Source organism: Parasteatoda tepidariorum, chromosome 8 (assembly GCF_043381705.1).
Source record: "Parasteatoda tepidariorum isolate YZ-2023 chromosome 8, CAS_Ptep_4.0, whole genome shotgun sequence".
Lineage (NCBI taxonomy): Eukaryota > Metazoa > Arthropoda > Arachnida > Araneae > Theridiidae > Parasteatoda > Parasteatoda tepidariorum.
In genome coordinates this window covers 83,379,375-83,394,796 of record NC_092211.1, presented here as the reverse complement: position 1 = coordinate 83,394,796, position 15,422 = coordinate 83,379,375, and the positions used below count along the sequence as shown (strand labels likewise).

The 15,422-nt window shown below is 29.1% G+C and overlaps 1 protein-coding gene across 3 annotated transcripts in view; it reads left to right on the top strand.

The window, feature by feature from the left end:
* LOC107446866 (cathepsin L-like peptidase) overlaps positions 1 to 15,422 on the top strand; it is a 28,552-nt gene that overhangs the window by 4,879 nt on the left and 8,251 nt on the right. For 2 of the 3 annotated variants that reach the window (XR_011637467.1, XM_043054127.2), the window contains exons 1-4: positions 36 to 204; positions 852 to 954; positions 5,405 to 5,554; positions 8,475 to 8,627. Coding sequence is in view for 2 of the 3 variants with exons in the window: in XM_043054127.2 (XP_042910061.1) it covers positions 859 to 954; positions 5,405 to 5,554; positions 8,475 to 8,627 (399 nt within the window). In the remaining variant the exon portion in view is untranslated. Of the gene's footprint in view, positions 1 to 35; positions 205 to 850; positions 955 to 5,404; positions 5,555 to 8,474; positions 8,628 to 15,422 lie in introns of those variants that run through there. The other variant, XM_071184294.1, reaches the window with a different exon arrangement.

Here is a 15,422-nt window from a genome sequence, read left to right as displayed (position 1 = left end):
TGTTTGAAGAAGTAACGAAACGGAGATAATGCTTCGCAACGTACATTGGTGATTCATGTGAAAGTACATTTATGGTTAATATTAAAATTAACATTAGATAAGAATTGGGTTGATAACATGACAGTGATAAGACATATAAATAAGAAAAAAAACTTCTCGTAAATAACATATTAATTCCTTGCTTTTCTACGGATCATATTACAGGTAAGATTTATTATTTGAAGTATTAAACTTCACACAATCGAAACTCAAAGCATTGAAAATTTCACATTCATTTATTTTATTTTTAATTTATGAGCATTTGCTAGTGTTTCGAAATGCTTCATGTAGCTAATAAGTACTTTTCACTTTCAATAATAAATTTTTAAAAGTTTCAAGTGTTCTATATTTTCATTGCCTTTATTTATATGTCAGATTCTAATTATATTACCAGAATTTCTAAGCTGTATTTACGTTAAAGTATTTTTAATTTTAATATGAATTTTTGCAGTTATGCTGTAATTTTATGGTGTTTTTCTAATATATTACTAATTAGTGAATATATGGAAAATTTTATTTAATGAATGATTTATTATCTTATCTAATTTTTGTAAAAAAGACTAAGTCTTATAACTTATATTTTAATCTTATATATAATTCTTTAATCTTAATAAAATTTTAATCTTAACCTTAGTCTTATAATATTTTAAATACTGTTTTTGACCTAATTTAATCGATGTGTTTTGTTGTTTTTAGTGTAAAATCATAATTCTCAGTCAGATTAATAGAGTACTCATTAATTTAAGTAAAAAATTAAATTTGGTTGAATCCATTTTATACTAGTTTTAAATTCAGTTCACTGATTATTCTAGATAAATCATGAAGCTCTACGCTTTACTTCTCGTTTTTGCTGTTGCTTCTGCAAATTTTATTCCATTTGATTCACAGTTGGATGAACATTGGGAAAACTTCAAGGTAAGACAGAAAACTTTTTTATAGGATTTCAATATACAGTAATTTGCTTTGCACTTTAATGTGTTTGAAAATCAGATTGTTTTAACCAACAATTACCATACAATTACCATAGTTAATTAAAACTTTGTTACCCTTTTTTGAAGACAGAGACGTGCATTAGAAAGATTAGAATTATCATTCTGTTGTGAGTTGCATTTGACTGCTTAAAATTAAAACTCTATCTATTTTTTTTAAAATTTATATTCAAGGTTCTTATTGAATTAGGAGTGCTTCTAAATTTCATCGTTTTTATAATGATATATTTTTTTAAATTTAAAATGCTCCGCCTACCGGGTGTATGGTGGTCAGGGATCTGACCTTAAGTCAGAAAGGTCCAGAGTTCGAATCCTGAATAAGGCATGGATGTTCTTTCCTTCTTTTCTCTGTACTATCTGCCCCTCTCATTATGGGAGCAACATTAGTCATCCTAATACAGGGTGTTTCATATTGAATGGGACAAAAAGAATAACGCAGTGTGACTTCCGTAATGGATTTATTCAGCCGAAACAAATTTGTTCTGCAACTACAATTGTACAAGTTTTATTTGGCAACAGGGAAAAATCATCGAATGACGAACTCGTCACTAGAGGAGCTGTCAAACAAAATGCCGTCCATGCAGGAGAAAGCGTACTGCGTTTTCGAATATGCCAAAACCTCCTCGGTAACTGTTGTGCAAAGACATTTTCGCACGAAATTTCGTAAAGAACCATCGCATCGGCATAACATAAGCAGGTGGATGAAGCAGTTTCAGAATACCGGAATCTTATGCAAGAATAAACGAATCAGAATACTTATGCAGAACAAAAGCCCAGGACGAAAAGAAACAAAACCCGAAGTGGTTGAAGGAATTCTTGATTCGCTTTTACGGAGTCCCTCAAAATCAGCGCGACGGGCAAAACTGGCAGTCCCTCACACAACGGTGTGGCGTGTTTTACGGAAGCGTCTCCAATTCAAGCCATGCAAATATCAGATGGTCCAGGCTTTAAAACCTACTGACAAACCTTTGCGCAAGAATTCCTGTGTGAAATTTCAAGAAAAAACTCACGTGAATGGTTTCGAGAACACACTGGTGTTTACCGATGAAACCACGTTCCGCTTATGTGCCAAAGTTAATCGCCATAATTTGCGATCTTGGGGCACGGAAAATGCCAGTGTAACATTAGAACATCAGCGTGATTCTCCCAAGGTGAACGTTTTCTGCGCTTTATCAAACAGTTGTGTTTTTGGTCCATTTTTCTTTGCTGAAAAATCGATTAATGGGGACATTTACCAAGACATGCTCTCTGAGTGGTTGCTCCCCCAGCTGGAGGAAGCTATTCCTGATTTAATTTTGCAGCAAGATGATGTTCCCCCACATTGGAATAACAACGTACGTGAGTTCCTGAACGAACGTCTACCCCATTGCTAGATTGGTCGTGCTGGACCACAGGATTTGACATGTCTTCATTGGCCGCTGAGATCACCAGATCTATCACCCTGTGATTTTTTTCTCTGGGGTTTCATTAAAGACAAGGTGTTTGTGCCTCCACTTCCTTGGGACTTAGAGGAACTGAAGCAGCGTTGAACTACATCACAGGGGATATGCTATCACGAGTGTGGCAGGAGCTTGATTACCGTGTAGACATTTGTCGTGTCAACGGAGGGGTACATATTGAACACCTGTAGAAACTTGAATAAATGTAGTTTTGAGGTAAATTTGAATTTTCTAAATATATTAATTATAACGTTTATAGTCATGTTTTCTTTTTGCCCCATTCAATATGAAGCACCCTGTACTTTGCCCCTGAAAGAGTGGTCAAGAAATCTGCCCTTCTAATACCCGAATAATTAAAGCCAATATCTTGGTGGGCATTGGAAAAAAATTAAAATGCACTTAATTGTTTTGTCTTGCCTTTTATAACGAACATTAATCAATATTAATTATTATACAATAAAATCATAATATTTATTAAAACAAATAACTTAGTGAAAATAGAAACTTTGAAAAAAACTCGTGCAGAATTCATAAACAAAAATGATATTTTTAAAATCTCAAATTTCATCTCTGTAGTTGCAGTTCTATGTTCTGCAGAGTATCCCACGTGGTATTTTTATTGCAAGTTTAAAAATTAATAATTCTTGGACTAATCATCAAATGTTTATTTTTTAGTTTCATCGTACTTCCTGCTCATGTTTCTGCATATTCTCATAATTTCAAGTTTCTAAATTTTATAATTAATACGCAGTATAACAAAATACAGCGTAAAGTTGAACATTACCGAAACAACAACAGCGGTTCTTACAATTTTTGATATAGAGCGATAAACTGGTTTAGAATTACATTAGACAGTTTTAAATATTCCTTACGGTCATTTTCTAGTTGATTTGTGGCTACGTATTTNCCAATTTTGAAATAAACTAGTGGAATGTATGCTTTATGAGGAATAATTTTAGGGCGCAACATTCGTTTCGGCCCATAGAAGGTCCTGTGAGAGATAAAAAATAATTCAGTATATAGAAAAATCCGTTTTTTACTACTTCAAAGCAGACTATTAGTTATTGTAATTGTCTCATAATCCGATTAATTTGTAATTAATTTGATAATTAATTAATTTGCTAACTAATAAATTACTCAGAAAATTAATTAATTATTAATTAATTGCTAATTAATTATTAATCAATTGCTATTTAATTATTAATTAATTAATTGATTTGCAATTACATACTCCAATTAATTTGGAAAGTTTTTTTAAAAAAAAGTAAAAAAAATTGATGTCAATTTTTTTTTTTTTAAATTAACCTAACAGGTTTTTCTGAAAAATTACAGATATATAAAATTTTCGAAATCAATTTTGGCAATAAATATGCATTATATAGTACGTGAAAGTACCACAAATTTAATTGGAGTATGAGACAATTACAATAACTAATAGTCTGCTTTGAAGTAATAAAATACCGATTTTTCTACATATTGAATTATTTTTTATCTCTCACAGGACCTTCTATGGGCCAAAATGAATGTTTCCTCCTAAAATTATTCCTTATAAGGCATACATCCCACTAGTTTATTTCAAAATTGGCGAGTCACACTTCCCTAGTTTCCCTTGTTAGAGGAACTGAAGCAGCGTTGAACTCCATCACAGGGGATATCCTATCACGAGTATGGGAGGAGCTTGACTACCGTGTAGACATTTGTTGTGTCACCGGAGGGGTACATATTGAACACCTGTAGAAACTTGAATAAATGCAGTTTTGAAGTAAATTTGAATTTTTTAAATATATTAATTATAACGTTTACAATCATGTTTTCTTTTTGTCCCATTCAATATGAAACACCCTTTACTTTGCCCCTGAGAGAGTGGTCAAGAAATCTGCCCTTCTAATACCTGAATAATTATAGTCAATATCTTGGTGGGCATTGGGAAAAAATTAAAATGCCCTTAATTGTTTTGTCTTGCCATTTATAACAAACATTAATCAATATGAATTATTATAAAATAAAATCATAATATTTATTAAAACAAATAACTTAGTGAAAATAGAAACTTTGAAAAAAACTTGTGCAGAATTCATAAACAAAAATGGTATTTTTAGAATCTCAAATTTCAGCTCTGTAGTTGCAGTTCTATGTTCTGCAGAGTAGCCCAAGTGGTGTTTTTATTACAAGTTTAAAAATTAATAATTCTTGGACTAATCATCAAATGTTTATTTTTTAGTTTCATCGTACTTCCTGCTCATGTTTCTGCATATTCTCATAATTTCAAGTTTCTAAATTTTATAATTAATACGCAGTATAACAAAATACAGCGTAAAGTTGAACATTACCGAAACAACAACAGCGGTTCTTACAATTTTTGATATAGAGCGATAAACTGGTTTAGAATTACATTAGACAGTTTTAAATATTCCTTACGGTCATTTTCTAGTTGATTTGTGGCTACGTATTTGAACCAGAGTCTACTATCAGGTCTTTAAAAAAATATAGTTTTTAAACAAAAGCATTACCACATTTCATTACTGAAAAATTACTGCATTTTATGTTTTGTACTTTTAAGAATAATTTTTTGTGTTGGGACAGTAAAAAAGAATTATTAAACAACACAATTCTTGCTTTTTACAGAATATTGAATTAACTGTCAAGTAAAATAAAAAGCACATTAATGAAAAAATTAAGTATTATTTTTAACCTTATATTATTTTTTAACCTCATTTCTATTTCTGAAATTAATGTTCTGTAATTTGTTCACACACAGACGATCAAAGAGTATCAGCAAAAACTACAAAAAACTAAATTGGAATATTAAAAGCAACTTATTCGTGAAAGATTTTGTATTATTTTTAGCCTTACATTTGTTAATCAAATTATTCCACTTTTATAAAATGTTTTATGTGAAATATTGTAAAAGCTATAAGTTCATTTCAATTTTTTCAGAAAACTTTTGGAAAACACTATCATGGACGTGAGGAAGTAGGCAGAAGAATTATTTGGGAAGAAAATATTGCAGAAATTATTCGTCATAATTTGCGAGCTGATATGGGACAACATAAATATACAAAAGGCATCAACGAATATTCTGACCTGGTATAAATATTTTTGATTTTGAGATAATATTTTGATTTGTGTACATGTTTTTCAATATGCTTTAATATAAAAACGAAAAAATATGTTTATCACATACATCATGAATTTTTTTAAACATAAACTTAACATTTTACGATCACTTATTTATGCATTTAATAATAGATATTTTAAAATTTTACTTGAAATAAACTGTAACTTTCTCTTTTTGGATATTTTTCACAAATCTTATGCNTACATCATGAATTTTTTTAAACATAAACTTAACATTTTACGTTCACTTATTCATGTATTTAATAATAGATATTTTATAACTTTGATTGAAGTAAACTGTAACTTCTTCTTCTTAGATATTTTTCACAAATCTTATACACAAATTTAATCATTAAAATAACAGAAAAAAGTCAAAATGTTAATTTATGAATTCTTTACTAAATGTATCTTTTTTCACCAAGAAACGATTTTGTTTTTAAAATTGTGGAATAAATTACTATTTTATCAAAGCAGATCATGTTATGCAAACTGTTATTAAAATAACAATTATTATCCTTAATTATGCATGTTGGGTTATCTTTTATTATGCATGTGTAATGTTGAATATTTAATTTTAGTTACAGTGGCGCTCACGTACTTATGGACATATGCTTGTGAAAAGTAAAATCAGAATTTTATTTTCAAGCATAAGTTTATTGAATTGATAACTATGTATTGGAACAAATAACTTATTTTTAATATATTTTCACGATTAAAATCATTTATCTAACTGTTATACTTAAATTATGTAACATTTTAGAAAAAATATGCATTCCGCATAATTAAGGACAACAAAATAAATATTTCTTAATCATTAATAAAATTAATGACAATGTAAAAAGTGTAACTAAAAATAAAGATTTGGAGCTAGTATTTAGTCGGCAAGCCTTTTGAGGCAATTACTACTTCACATCTACGAGGCATCGAATGTATTAATCTTTGACATCGCTCAGGAGGTATAGCTGCCCAGCCTTCTTGGACACATTTCCATTAATCACCTAAATTTTTTGGTTTTTGCTGTTTCACATATTTATCCACATCTATCCACAGCATCTCGATCGGATTGAGATCTGGTGATTGGGAAGGCCACTGCAAAACCTCAATTTTCTTGCTTGACAAGAAGGCCTTCGCAGTTTTGCTCGTGTGCCTTGGATCATCATCGGCTTGCATGATTGGTTTTCTTGAGCGAAGTTTCCTGTAATAAGGCAGAAAAACAGTCTTGATAATGTCCACATACACATGCTGATCCATGATGCCTTCGATTTTGTGAATTAGACCACATCCTGAACGTGTCCAAGCACCCCACACCATCACCGAGCCACCTCCACCTTTTACAGTTAATTTCGTACACCGTACATTAAATTCTTCACCGACTCGAAGCCTCACACAACTTTTGTCATCTGATCCCATTCTGTTGAACTTCGATTCGTCTGTAAATGTAACTCGATTCCAGTCAGCCGATGTCCAGTTTCGGTGTCTTATTGCAAAAGCTAATCGAGCTGCTATAGTCTTCTTTGACATCAACTGTTCTGTCCTACATACGCGACCCATAAGCCGAAACTCATTTAAACGCCGTTTGATGGTATTATTGTATACGTGCTTGCCTGTTAATTCAGCGAATTCTTTTCTGATGTCCGGGGCGGTTTTGTGACGATCAGCTTCAGAAATTCGATGAATAATTCGATCTTCTCGTTCGGTAGTTTTGCGAGGACGTGGTTTTCGGGACACTTTTTCAATACTTTGGTCACTTGAATGGATTTCAATGCTCGGAAAACTGCTGTTTTTGATAATTTTAACCGCCTACCAATTTCTCTAATGCTTAAACGTTCTTTTCTCAGAGTATCTATTCGGCATCTCTGTTCATTGCTAACATTTTTTCCTTTACTCCTAATAATGTTGAAATTTGTATTAAAAAAATGAAAAAAAATATTAATATAATGTTTAAAGCATCAAACAAAGATAATGTAGTAAATTACACTTACATTGATCGATAAGTTGATTGTAATCATTCAATAATTCATGATTTGACAAACTGTCCTTAAGTATAAGACACTTAACAAAATACTATATTTTTTAAATAAACTTTTATGAAGCACTTGTGAACACGAATGAATTATTTTAGGATTGAAGTTCAACTAAGGTAGAATTCGTCATTATAGATATCTTGATTAAAACATAACATTCATCCAATATAATGACGCATTTATTTTGAAAACACAATCCTTAAGTACGTGAGCGCTACTGTAATTCACGTTAAAATACTCGATACTATATGCGTCATAAGATGTTAAAAAAGCAGTTATTTTTTTATAAATTACAATTAAAATATTTTTTAATTTATACTTATTAAATGCTCGTTATCGATAGTCCAATGGTAACAGAGTAGATCAAGACTTTCTTTTGACGAGATTTCGATCTATTCATCTGTCTGACAATGATCCGGCATAGTCAACTGACAACTGAAAGGTCGTTTTCAAAAAAAAAAAAAAAAAGGGANTCAAAAAAAAAAAAAGGTATTTTTGTAAACAATTTAAAAAAATTAAACTAAACTTCAGTAATTTAAATTCCTTTGTTGTTTGCTTGTAAGAGTAAACTTTTAAAGAAATCAGCTCAAAAATATTTTTTTTTTAAATCTAGAAAAAATGTTTAAAAAACAGTGTTTTTTAAATCTAATTTTTATATGCTGGGCATTTATAAATATGTAATTGACAATAAATTTGTAACAGTATTAAATTACTTAGTTTGGAGTTAAAAGCGCAACAGTCAATTGTGGCTTCATTGCCCTTAGTGTATATTAAAATGTGTCCCTATTGTAAGGATTTTACATTAATTTTTTAATAAGGTTTCATTTCAAAAAACAAAATTTATGAAATTAAATGAATTTCTCTAGAGTCACTCGGAATTTGTGAAAATGTTTAATGGATTCAAGAGCAGCAACCTCGAGAACAAAAATGGAAGCACCTGGTTAGAACCACTAAATGCCCAAATACCTGATAAAGTTGATTGGAGAGATCAAGGATTAGTTACACCAGTTAAAAATCAAGTTAGTTCTTTCAGTTAATATATTTTAATATTGTGTAATTCTTTAATTTCTTAGGAAAATATTTTCGGGTATTAGGCATCTTTTAAAATTAATTAGGGAGAAAATGTGGATGTACAGCTATGATTACAAGTAATTTGCTTTCTTCTTTGTAATATATTAAAAAAAACTTTTTTTCCTATTATACATTCATATCTGATAAATAGCAAAAACGAAATAATCAAATCGCGTAAAAATGAATAGGAGAATATAATAAATAGATAAAATTTATTCAGAATTGAAAATAAATGAATATTTACTAAAACCCAATTGTGCACTTAGAAAAAAAGTATGGTCAAAACTACCAGAATATGGTATAATGTATCGTGTTTGAGGGCTGTATGGAAATACAGAAAAACTAGGTAATTTTTACCAAAGCGCTTTGATAAGGAATTTTGCAAAATTAACAATATATGTTTTAAAATGCTAATGTGGTAAATTCTGTGATTTTTTAAAAATAATTTAGTCGGTTAAATTTAATTATCAATTTTGTATTTTTTATTAAATGTGTGGTAATAAAAAACTATAATTTTGAAAACCAGAATATCCGGAAAAACCGTTACTATATCAGTAACTGTTACCATATGAATGGTTTAAATACCGTTTACTTTGGTTTTTATAACTCGAATTATGGTTTTATTTTACCGGAAATATCATTACCATAGAGTACGGTAATTTTAGGAAACTTTCAGTGTAATTTTAGGAGATTTTTCAGTGCGTATATCATTCTTTGAAAACATGGTTAGTTTTTGAAAAAGAAAAAAATAAGTAACTAAAGTGTTTCATTGTTCAAATTTATTTCTCAGAGACAATATTGTTCGGTTTATCGCAATATATTATTAATATAAACATTTATATTTTTTTGTCAAATCAAAGCACGCTGCTTTTCTTTTAAAAGTGAAGTAGTAGATTACAGAAATAAATATCCAGTTTGCATAAACAAATATGAGCCGTCAATTTTGTCGATAAAGGTACGTTTAACATATAGACCCTTTTTCGAATCTAAGCATTAACGAGCTAAGAGTGCCGGAGAAAATGAGTCACACAACTGTGTCCTTTTTTTAATTCTATTTTAAAAAAATATACTTGAAAAAATCAAAAAAATAATATGTGAGTGCTGTTTTTTTCCGCTGTTTCTTATAAATGGTTTATAAAAATGCACGTTCAAAGTATTTATTTTTTTTTCAAAGCAAATTATCATCTATTGTACAGTGAACGAAAAAATAAACCACCCTGAATAACTTTTGATCTAATAATCGGATCTTCACGTTCCAGGATTCAATCTTAATGGTTCAAGTGGGTGATCTTAAGTATGCTAAGTAATTAGAGCAAACTATTAACTAAGTTCCGAAATCAGACACAAAAACGTACTTTCTTTGAAAAAGCATTGAAGTATTCTTTGAAAAACTTTGAAAAACATTGCATTTTTTTTCGAAGAATTTGGACTTCTGACCCCCAAAATATAGGGAGGTAACCTCAATTTGGGAAAAAACCGTTTGGTGTGGTAGAGAGGATGCAAAGTTTGAACCCCTTAATGTTAATTTTACTTCTGACGTATTTCGCCATATCTCGAGTAACTTTTAGAGAATTTAAAGATTTTTGCACACAATTATAAAACTCATTTACCTAAAAGTAATTCCATACAAATAAATAAAATTTATTGAGTAGGGGAGAGTGGGGTCAATTGTAACATTTTTTACTTAACTATTTTTAACTAACAAAAAATTCAATATATTATTAGTATTAATTGGCAAACGAGTAAAGTAGACTATCCTCTACTGGAAAAAAAAACCTTATTTTAAATGTTATTATATTAGTTATTAACAATTTTTGACAGTCGTGCACTTGTTACAATTGTCCCCACTTACGGGGTCAATTGTAACAGTTCATAAATTCAACTAAAACATAGTTAATTATACATATTATCATAGTTGTGATATATTTTTTTATTGATCAAAATAGTAGTGATATTTTAGGAGTAAAAATAATAATGAGCAGAGGCCTAAAGTTTTAAACTTTTAACTTTAAAGGGTTAAAAATTTTAATTGATGCTGTGAAAGGTGACAAATAAAATAATGCACATGCAACATAATATAAATGATATAGGAAACTATTGGTGGTTCTTAAAGAGTTAAGTAATGGTTTGTAAACATAAGATTATTTGTTTTCAGCTGTTACAATTGTCCCTTTATTTATTGTTACAATCGTCCCCAAGACGCCATTTCAGCTTCATTTGTTAAAAACAATGCTAGTTAATTAACAAAGCTAATCTTTTTTTTTGTATTTTTAATTAAGGTGTCCACTTACATATTCGGTTAATAATTTTTATTTGTTTAAACAAAATTACTTTGTTACAATATAATATTCTAATACCAAAAAAAGTACTTACTTGGCGTGAAAATATCTTTTGTGATGTAACTCTTTCAAAAGTACATAAAAATGGTTGCCAGCAGGGGTGTACATTTATTAAATACACCTTGTGCGCCACCTAGGAACCAAATCTAGAACCCGACACTCGAAATTTTTGCTCTGTTACAATCGTACCCTGTTACAATTGACCCCACTCTCACCGTATGTATTATTTTTTATTATTTTATTTAATAATAGTCGAAAAGATTTTGAATTGTAAGGTATACAGTATTTTTACATCATTTTAAAGAATGTTATTTCAAATGACGAAATACAAAAGTTGGGTGAAATCGGTAAATAATTTTAACTGAAAAATCATCTTTTGCAAAAGTCATATTTTTTAAAAATTTGATTTCTCAGAAACTCTTCGACAGATTTTGCTCAAATTTTGTATTCTACAATTTGAAAAATATATTCTTTGAAATGATGTACAAAATAGTATTCTTTACAATTCTAAATTTCTTTCACTTATTATTAAATAAATCAATAAAAAATAACAAATACTCACTAAAATTTATTTTTTGCATGGAATTATCTGTGGCTAAATGAATTTTATAATTGTATGCAAAAAGCTCTTCTTGACAGAACAATTGGGACCATATTTTCCAGATTGAAGCTACCTCTTATATTTTGGGGATCAGAATCTGTCTGATCTGTTGGGAAATCAATCTGTACTTGGGAATCTGAATCTGTTGGGAAAAAAGGTATGTTTAATTAAAAAAAAAGTACGTTTTGTGTCTGATTTCGTAACTTGAACTATCGTTTGCACTAATTATTTAGCATATTTGGTCCGTTTTTAATTTTGCCCTCTGTACGTACGCTCTTCACCAAAATATTCAAATGTTCAATTCGCTTCATTTCGCGTATATCTCTTATAATTCTTTTTTTAAAGTACTTAATACAAACTCTTTGAAACCTAAAGTATATCTTTGGACCCTTTTAAACCTAAAGTATAACTTTTAGAACGAAAAAAAAACAGTAAAAAAAGGTTTCTTATCTGTTGCACTTCATCTTGAAATGTAATCTAGATTTTAAGAGAATTTTAGTATCAGTTATCGCAACAGTTTCAAGTGCAAGTAATTTAATACTCTGATAGCTATATTTTAAAGGCCATCACACGGAACTATTTTCAGATTTATATTTATTTAACATATACAGTCTAGTATTTGCTTAATAGATTATATTTTAATTATTTGTTTTTATTCACGAAATTATAACATATATTTCTTAGATAAGATTAGTAAACTTTCACCTTTTGTATTTATGTTTCACTTAATCTGAAATTGAATCAAATTGCATTAATACTTTTCAGCTTTGAATACCAATATGTATTTGTGAAAAGTTTTTATTTATTTAATCCAAATAAAATTCAGTACATTGGATAATATTTATTAGTAATATAAAACTACTGATTATGATATTGATATCCATTTTGTGTTTGTGTTGTAACGAATCAAGCTACATTAAAGAAACAGTTTTTTTTTTTTTTTTTTTTTTTTTTTACAAAAACACATTTATTTGACAACAATGCATAAACTAAGTAAAATTAAATTAAAATACTCGTAACGGGTAAGTAATAATGCAACCTTGCTATAACATAATTATAAAATTATAACCTAATGAATAATGTAACCACTGGGATAATGGGATAATGGAATATTGGAAATGAATAATGAAATGCGGGCAGACTATATTTGAGGGTGCCCCTTGATTCTCGCCAAGTTTTAATCGCGGTTGATTGCCAAGCTGGGCGATGTTGAAACCCAGTCGTGATTTTGATTGATTTAGATTTTAGCGCTATTTTTAAATGTTCAACGGTATACGAAATTTCAGAGGTCCGTCAGTTCTAGGTTGGATACCGGCTGGTAAGGTTACTTTTGTTTCTGTTCCTAAAAATGACAACAATAAATAAGATAAATCTTGAGTTTCTGTACGATTTGAATAACAATGGAAAAAAAGCAGTGATTGACTGGTGTATGAATGAAGGTTTAATTAGTAATAGATATAAATGTCCTGTTTGTAGGAGTTGCTTTTTTTTCCTTTTCTTTCTGTGCTTACTCCATTAATTTTGTTTTGATTCAAAATGCATTTTATTGGGTTTATTAATTTTGCTTATATTAGGATCATTGCAATTTTATAAAGATTTGGCCGATGTTTTGTTGAAATTTTCCAATGTTTTATTGAAATATCATTATGTTTTGGCCGCCATTCCTGTTACCACAGCGTTCCGCGCAAACAGGAATGGCGCGAAACTTAAGTCGCCAATTTCGACAAGGGGCACCCTCAAGTATATTTTTACCAATGAAATAAATGGAAAACCCCGTAGCGGGTTAGTATAAACCTTAAATTCAAAACAAAAACTATTCTCATCAAAAATCAACTACTCTTTGATGTCCCATAAAATGTCTCGTTGTTTTATTTTTCATTTATCTCGTTATATGCTTTTTGTAATCATGTTTTTGTTAGCCAAATATTTTTTTAAATATTTTTAGACTTTATAGTGTTTTTAAATGTTACAAATATTTTAAAACTAAATATTAATTCGAGATCGGAGCGAACTATAGGGGACGTTGTTGTATGAGACGAATTAAAGCGATTTCCATAAGAACAGTCATTCAGTTGCTCTGGAGACGTCTTTAATGTAGCGTGTAGCATTGTAACGCTCCTTTTTTATTATGGCTTATTAAATTTAAAAAAGGAAAATGTTTGATATTCTTTCTTATGCAAGTGAAAACAAAATGGTATCTCTTTTTTTTTAGAGAGAAAGATCATCCAAAACACATTGGAAAAATATTTGTAAATAAACAGAAGAAAATATATATACAGGTATCTTCTNTTATTAAATTTAAAAAAGAAAAATGCTTGATATTCTTTCTTGTGCAAGTGAAAACAAAATGGTATCTCTTTTTTTAGAGAGAAAGATCATCCAAAACACATTGGAAAAATATTTGTAAATTAACAGAAAAAAAAAATATATATATCTTCTTATTAGAGTTAAAACCTAATGCCTCCGAAATCGATTTACTAAATTTAATAATATAACATGAAAAACCTATTCAAACTTTACATTCCATGGTTTTATGAATCATATTACTTCAAAAAGTATACATAAGCCCATAATTTTATTTCATTTAATTTTGCAAAAAAAGATTTTCGACAACAGTTTTTATTAAAAAAAATTTAAGTTTCAATAAAAATCATTATTTAGAAACTAAAAAGAGCAAAATAAAAAATGTTTACGAAAGAAAAATAGATTCTAAAAATTCCTCAAATTAAAATAAAAAAACTTTCATATTTTTTTAAATCTTGATCTGACGTAGAAAACCATTCTATGGAGAACTATCATCAAATTAGAAAAACGAAATTATTCATAAGTAAATTTTTTATTATAAAAATCATAACACTTACCTGATTTATAAATCCGGAGAATTCCAAAATGATATGTTCTTCGTTTAAAAGCTTTATTCTCAAATAATATATACATAGATTATCCCTTCATTACTTTAAGATGACATACCGCACAATAAAATTTTATAATAGCAAAGATCTCGATATAAACTTAAAAACAGAATAGCTGAATTCCAGTCATTCAAAATTAATCATTCAAAATTAAAAAATACTTACAAAGAAAACGATAAAAAAAATTTAATAATCAGCACAAATGACACTATTTCAAGTAATTCGGATGATTCTTTACTGCTGTTTTTCGAATATTATAGATACAGAAACATTGCATACTATTCTATAAAGAGGAAGAATATTCTATAACTATTACAGTTCCGTCCATTCTGAAATCACATTTATTTGTTGGAATGAAGTAAGCAATGTTGACTTCACTTCAATTTGTAATGAATAGAAGACAACAAAAAAAAATTATTTTACCCGTAATACACACATCTGTAACAGCAAGCGATCATGAAATCGGAAGTTATGTTGTTAATAGTAGAAAGGTAAAAACTATTGAGAAATTCTTCAAATATTGGGATTTTTCTGTTTCGGAAAGACTTACCGATGTTCAGGATCGTTTTTCAAGTTCTTCTGCCTTTTCCTTATGGAAATTTTGTTTCTTATTTGCTGCTAAGAAAATGGCGTGCGACATTGCCAATGTTTATGATAGAACTAAATGCCTGATATTTTCAGGCTCCCGCCAGAGGGCGTACTCAAGCGTTTGCGATCGCGAATTATAAAACTGAATACTTATTTTGTAATTAAATATCTATTTTAAAATTAATTATTTATTTTGAATTTGAAGATCAAATTAAAACTGTTTTTTTTTAAAAGAAAGATATTTCATCAAAGTGACTCGATTAATAAATAGAAATAATATAACAGCACACTGTTTTCAAACAA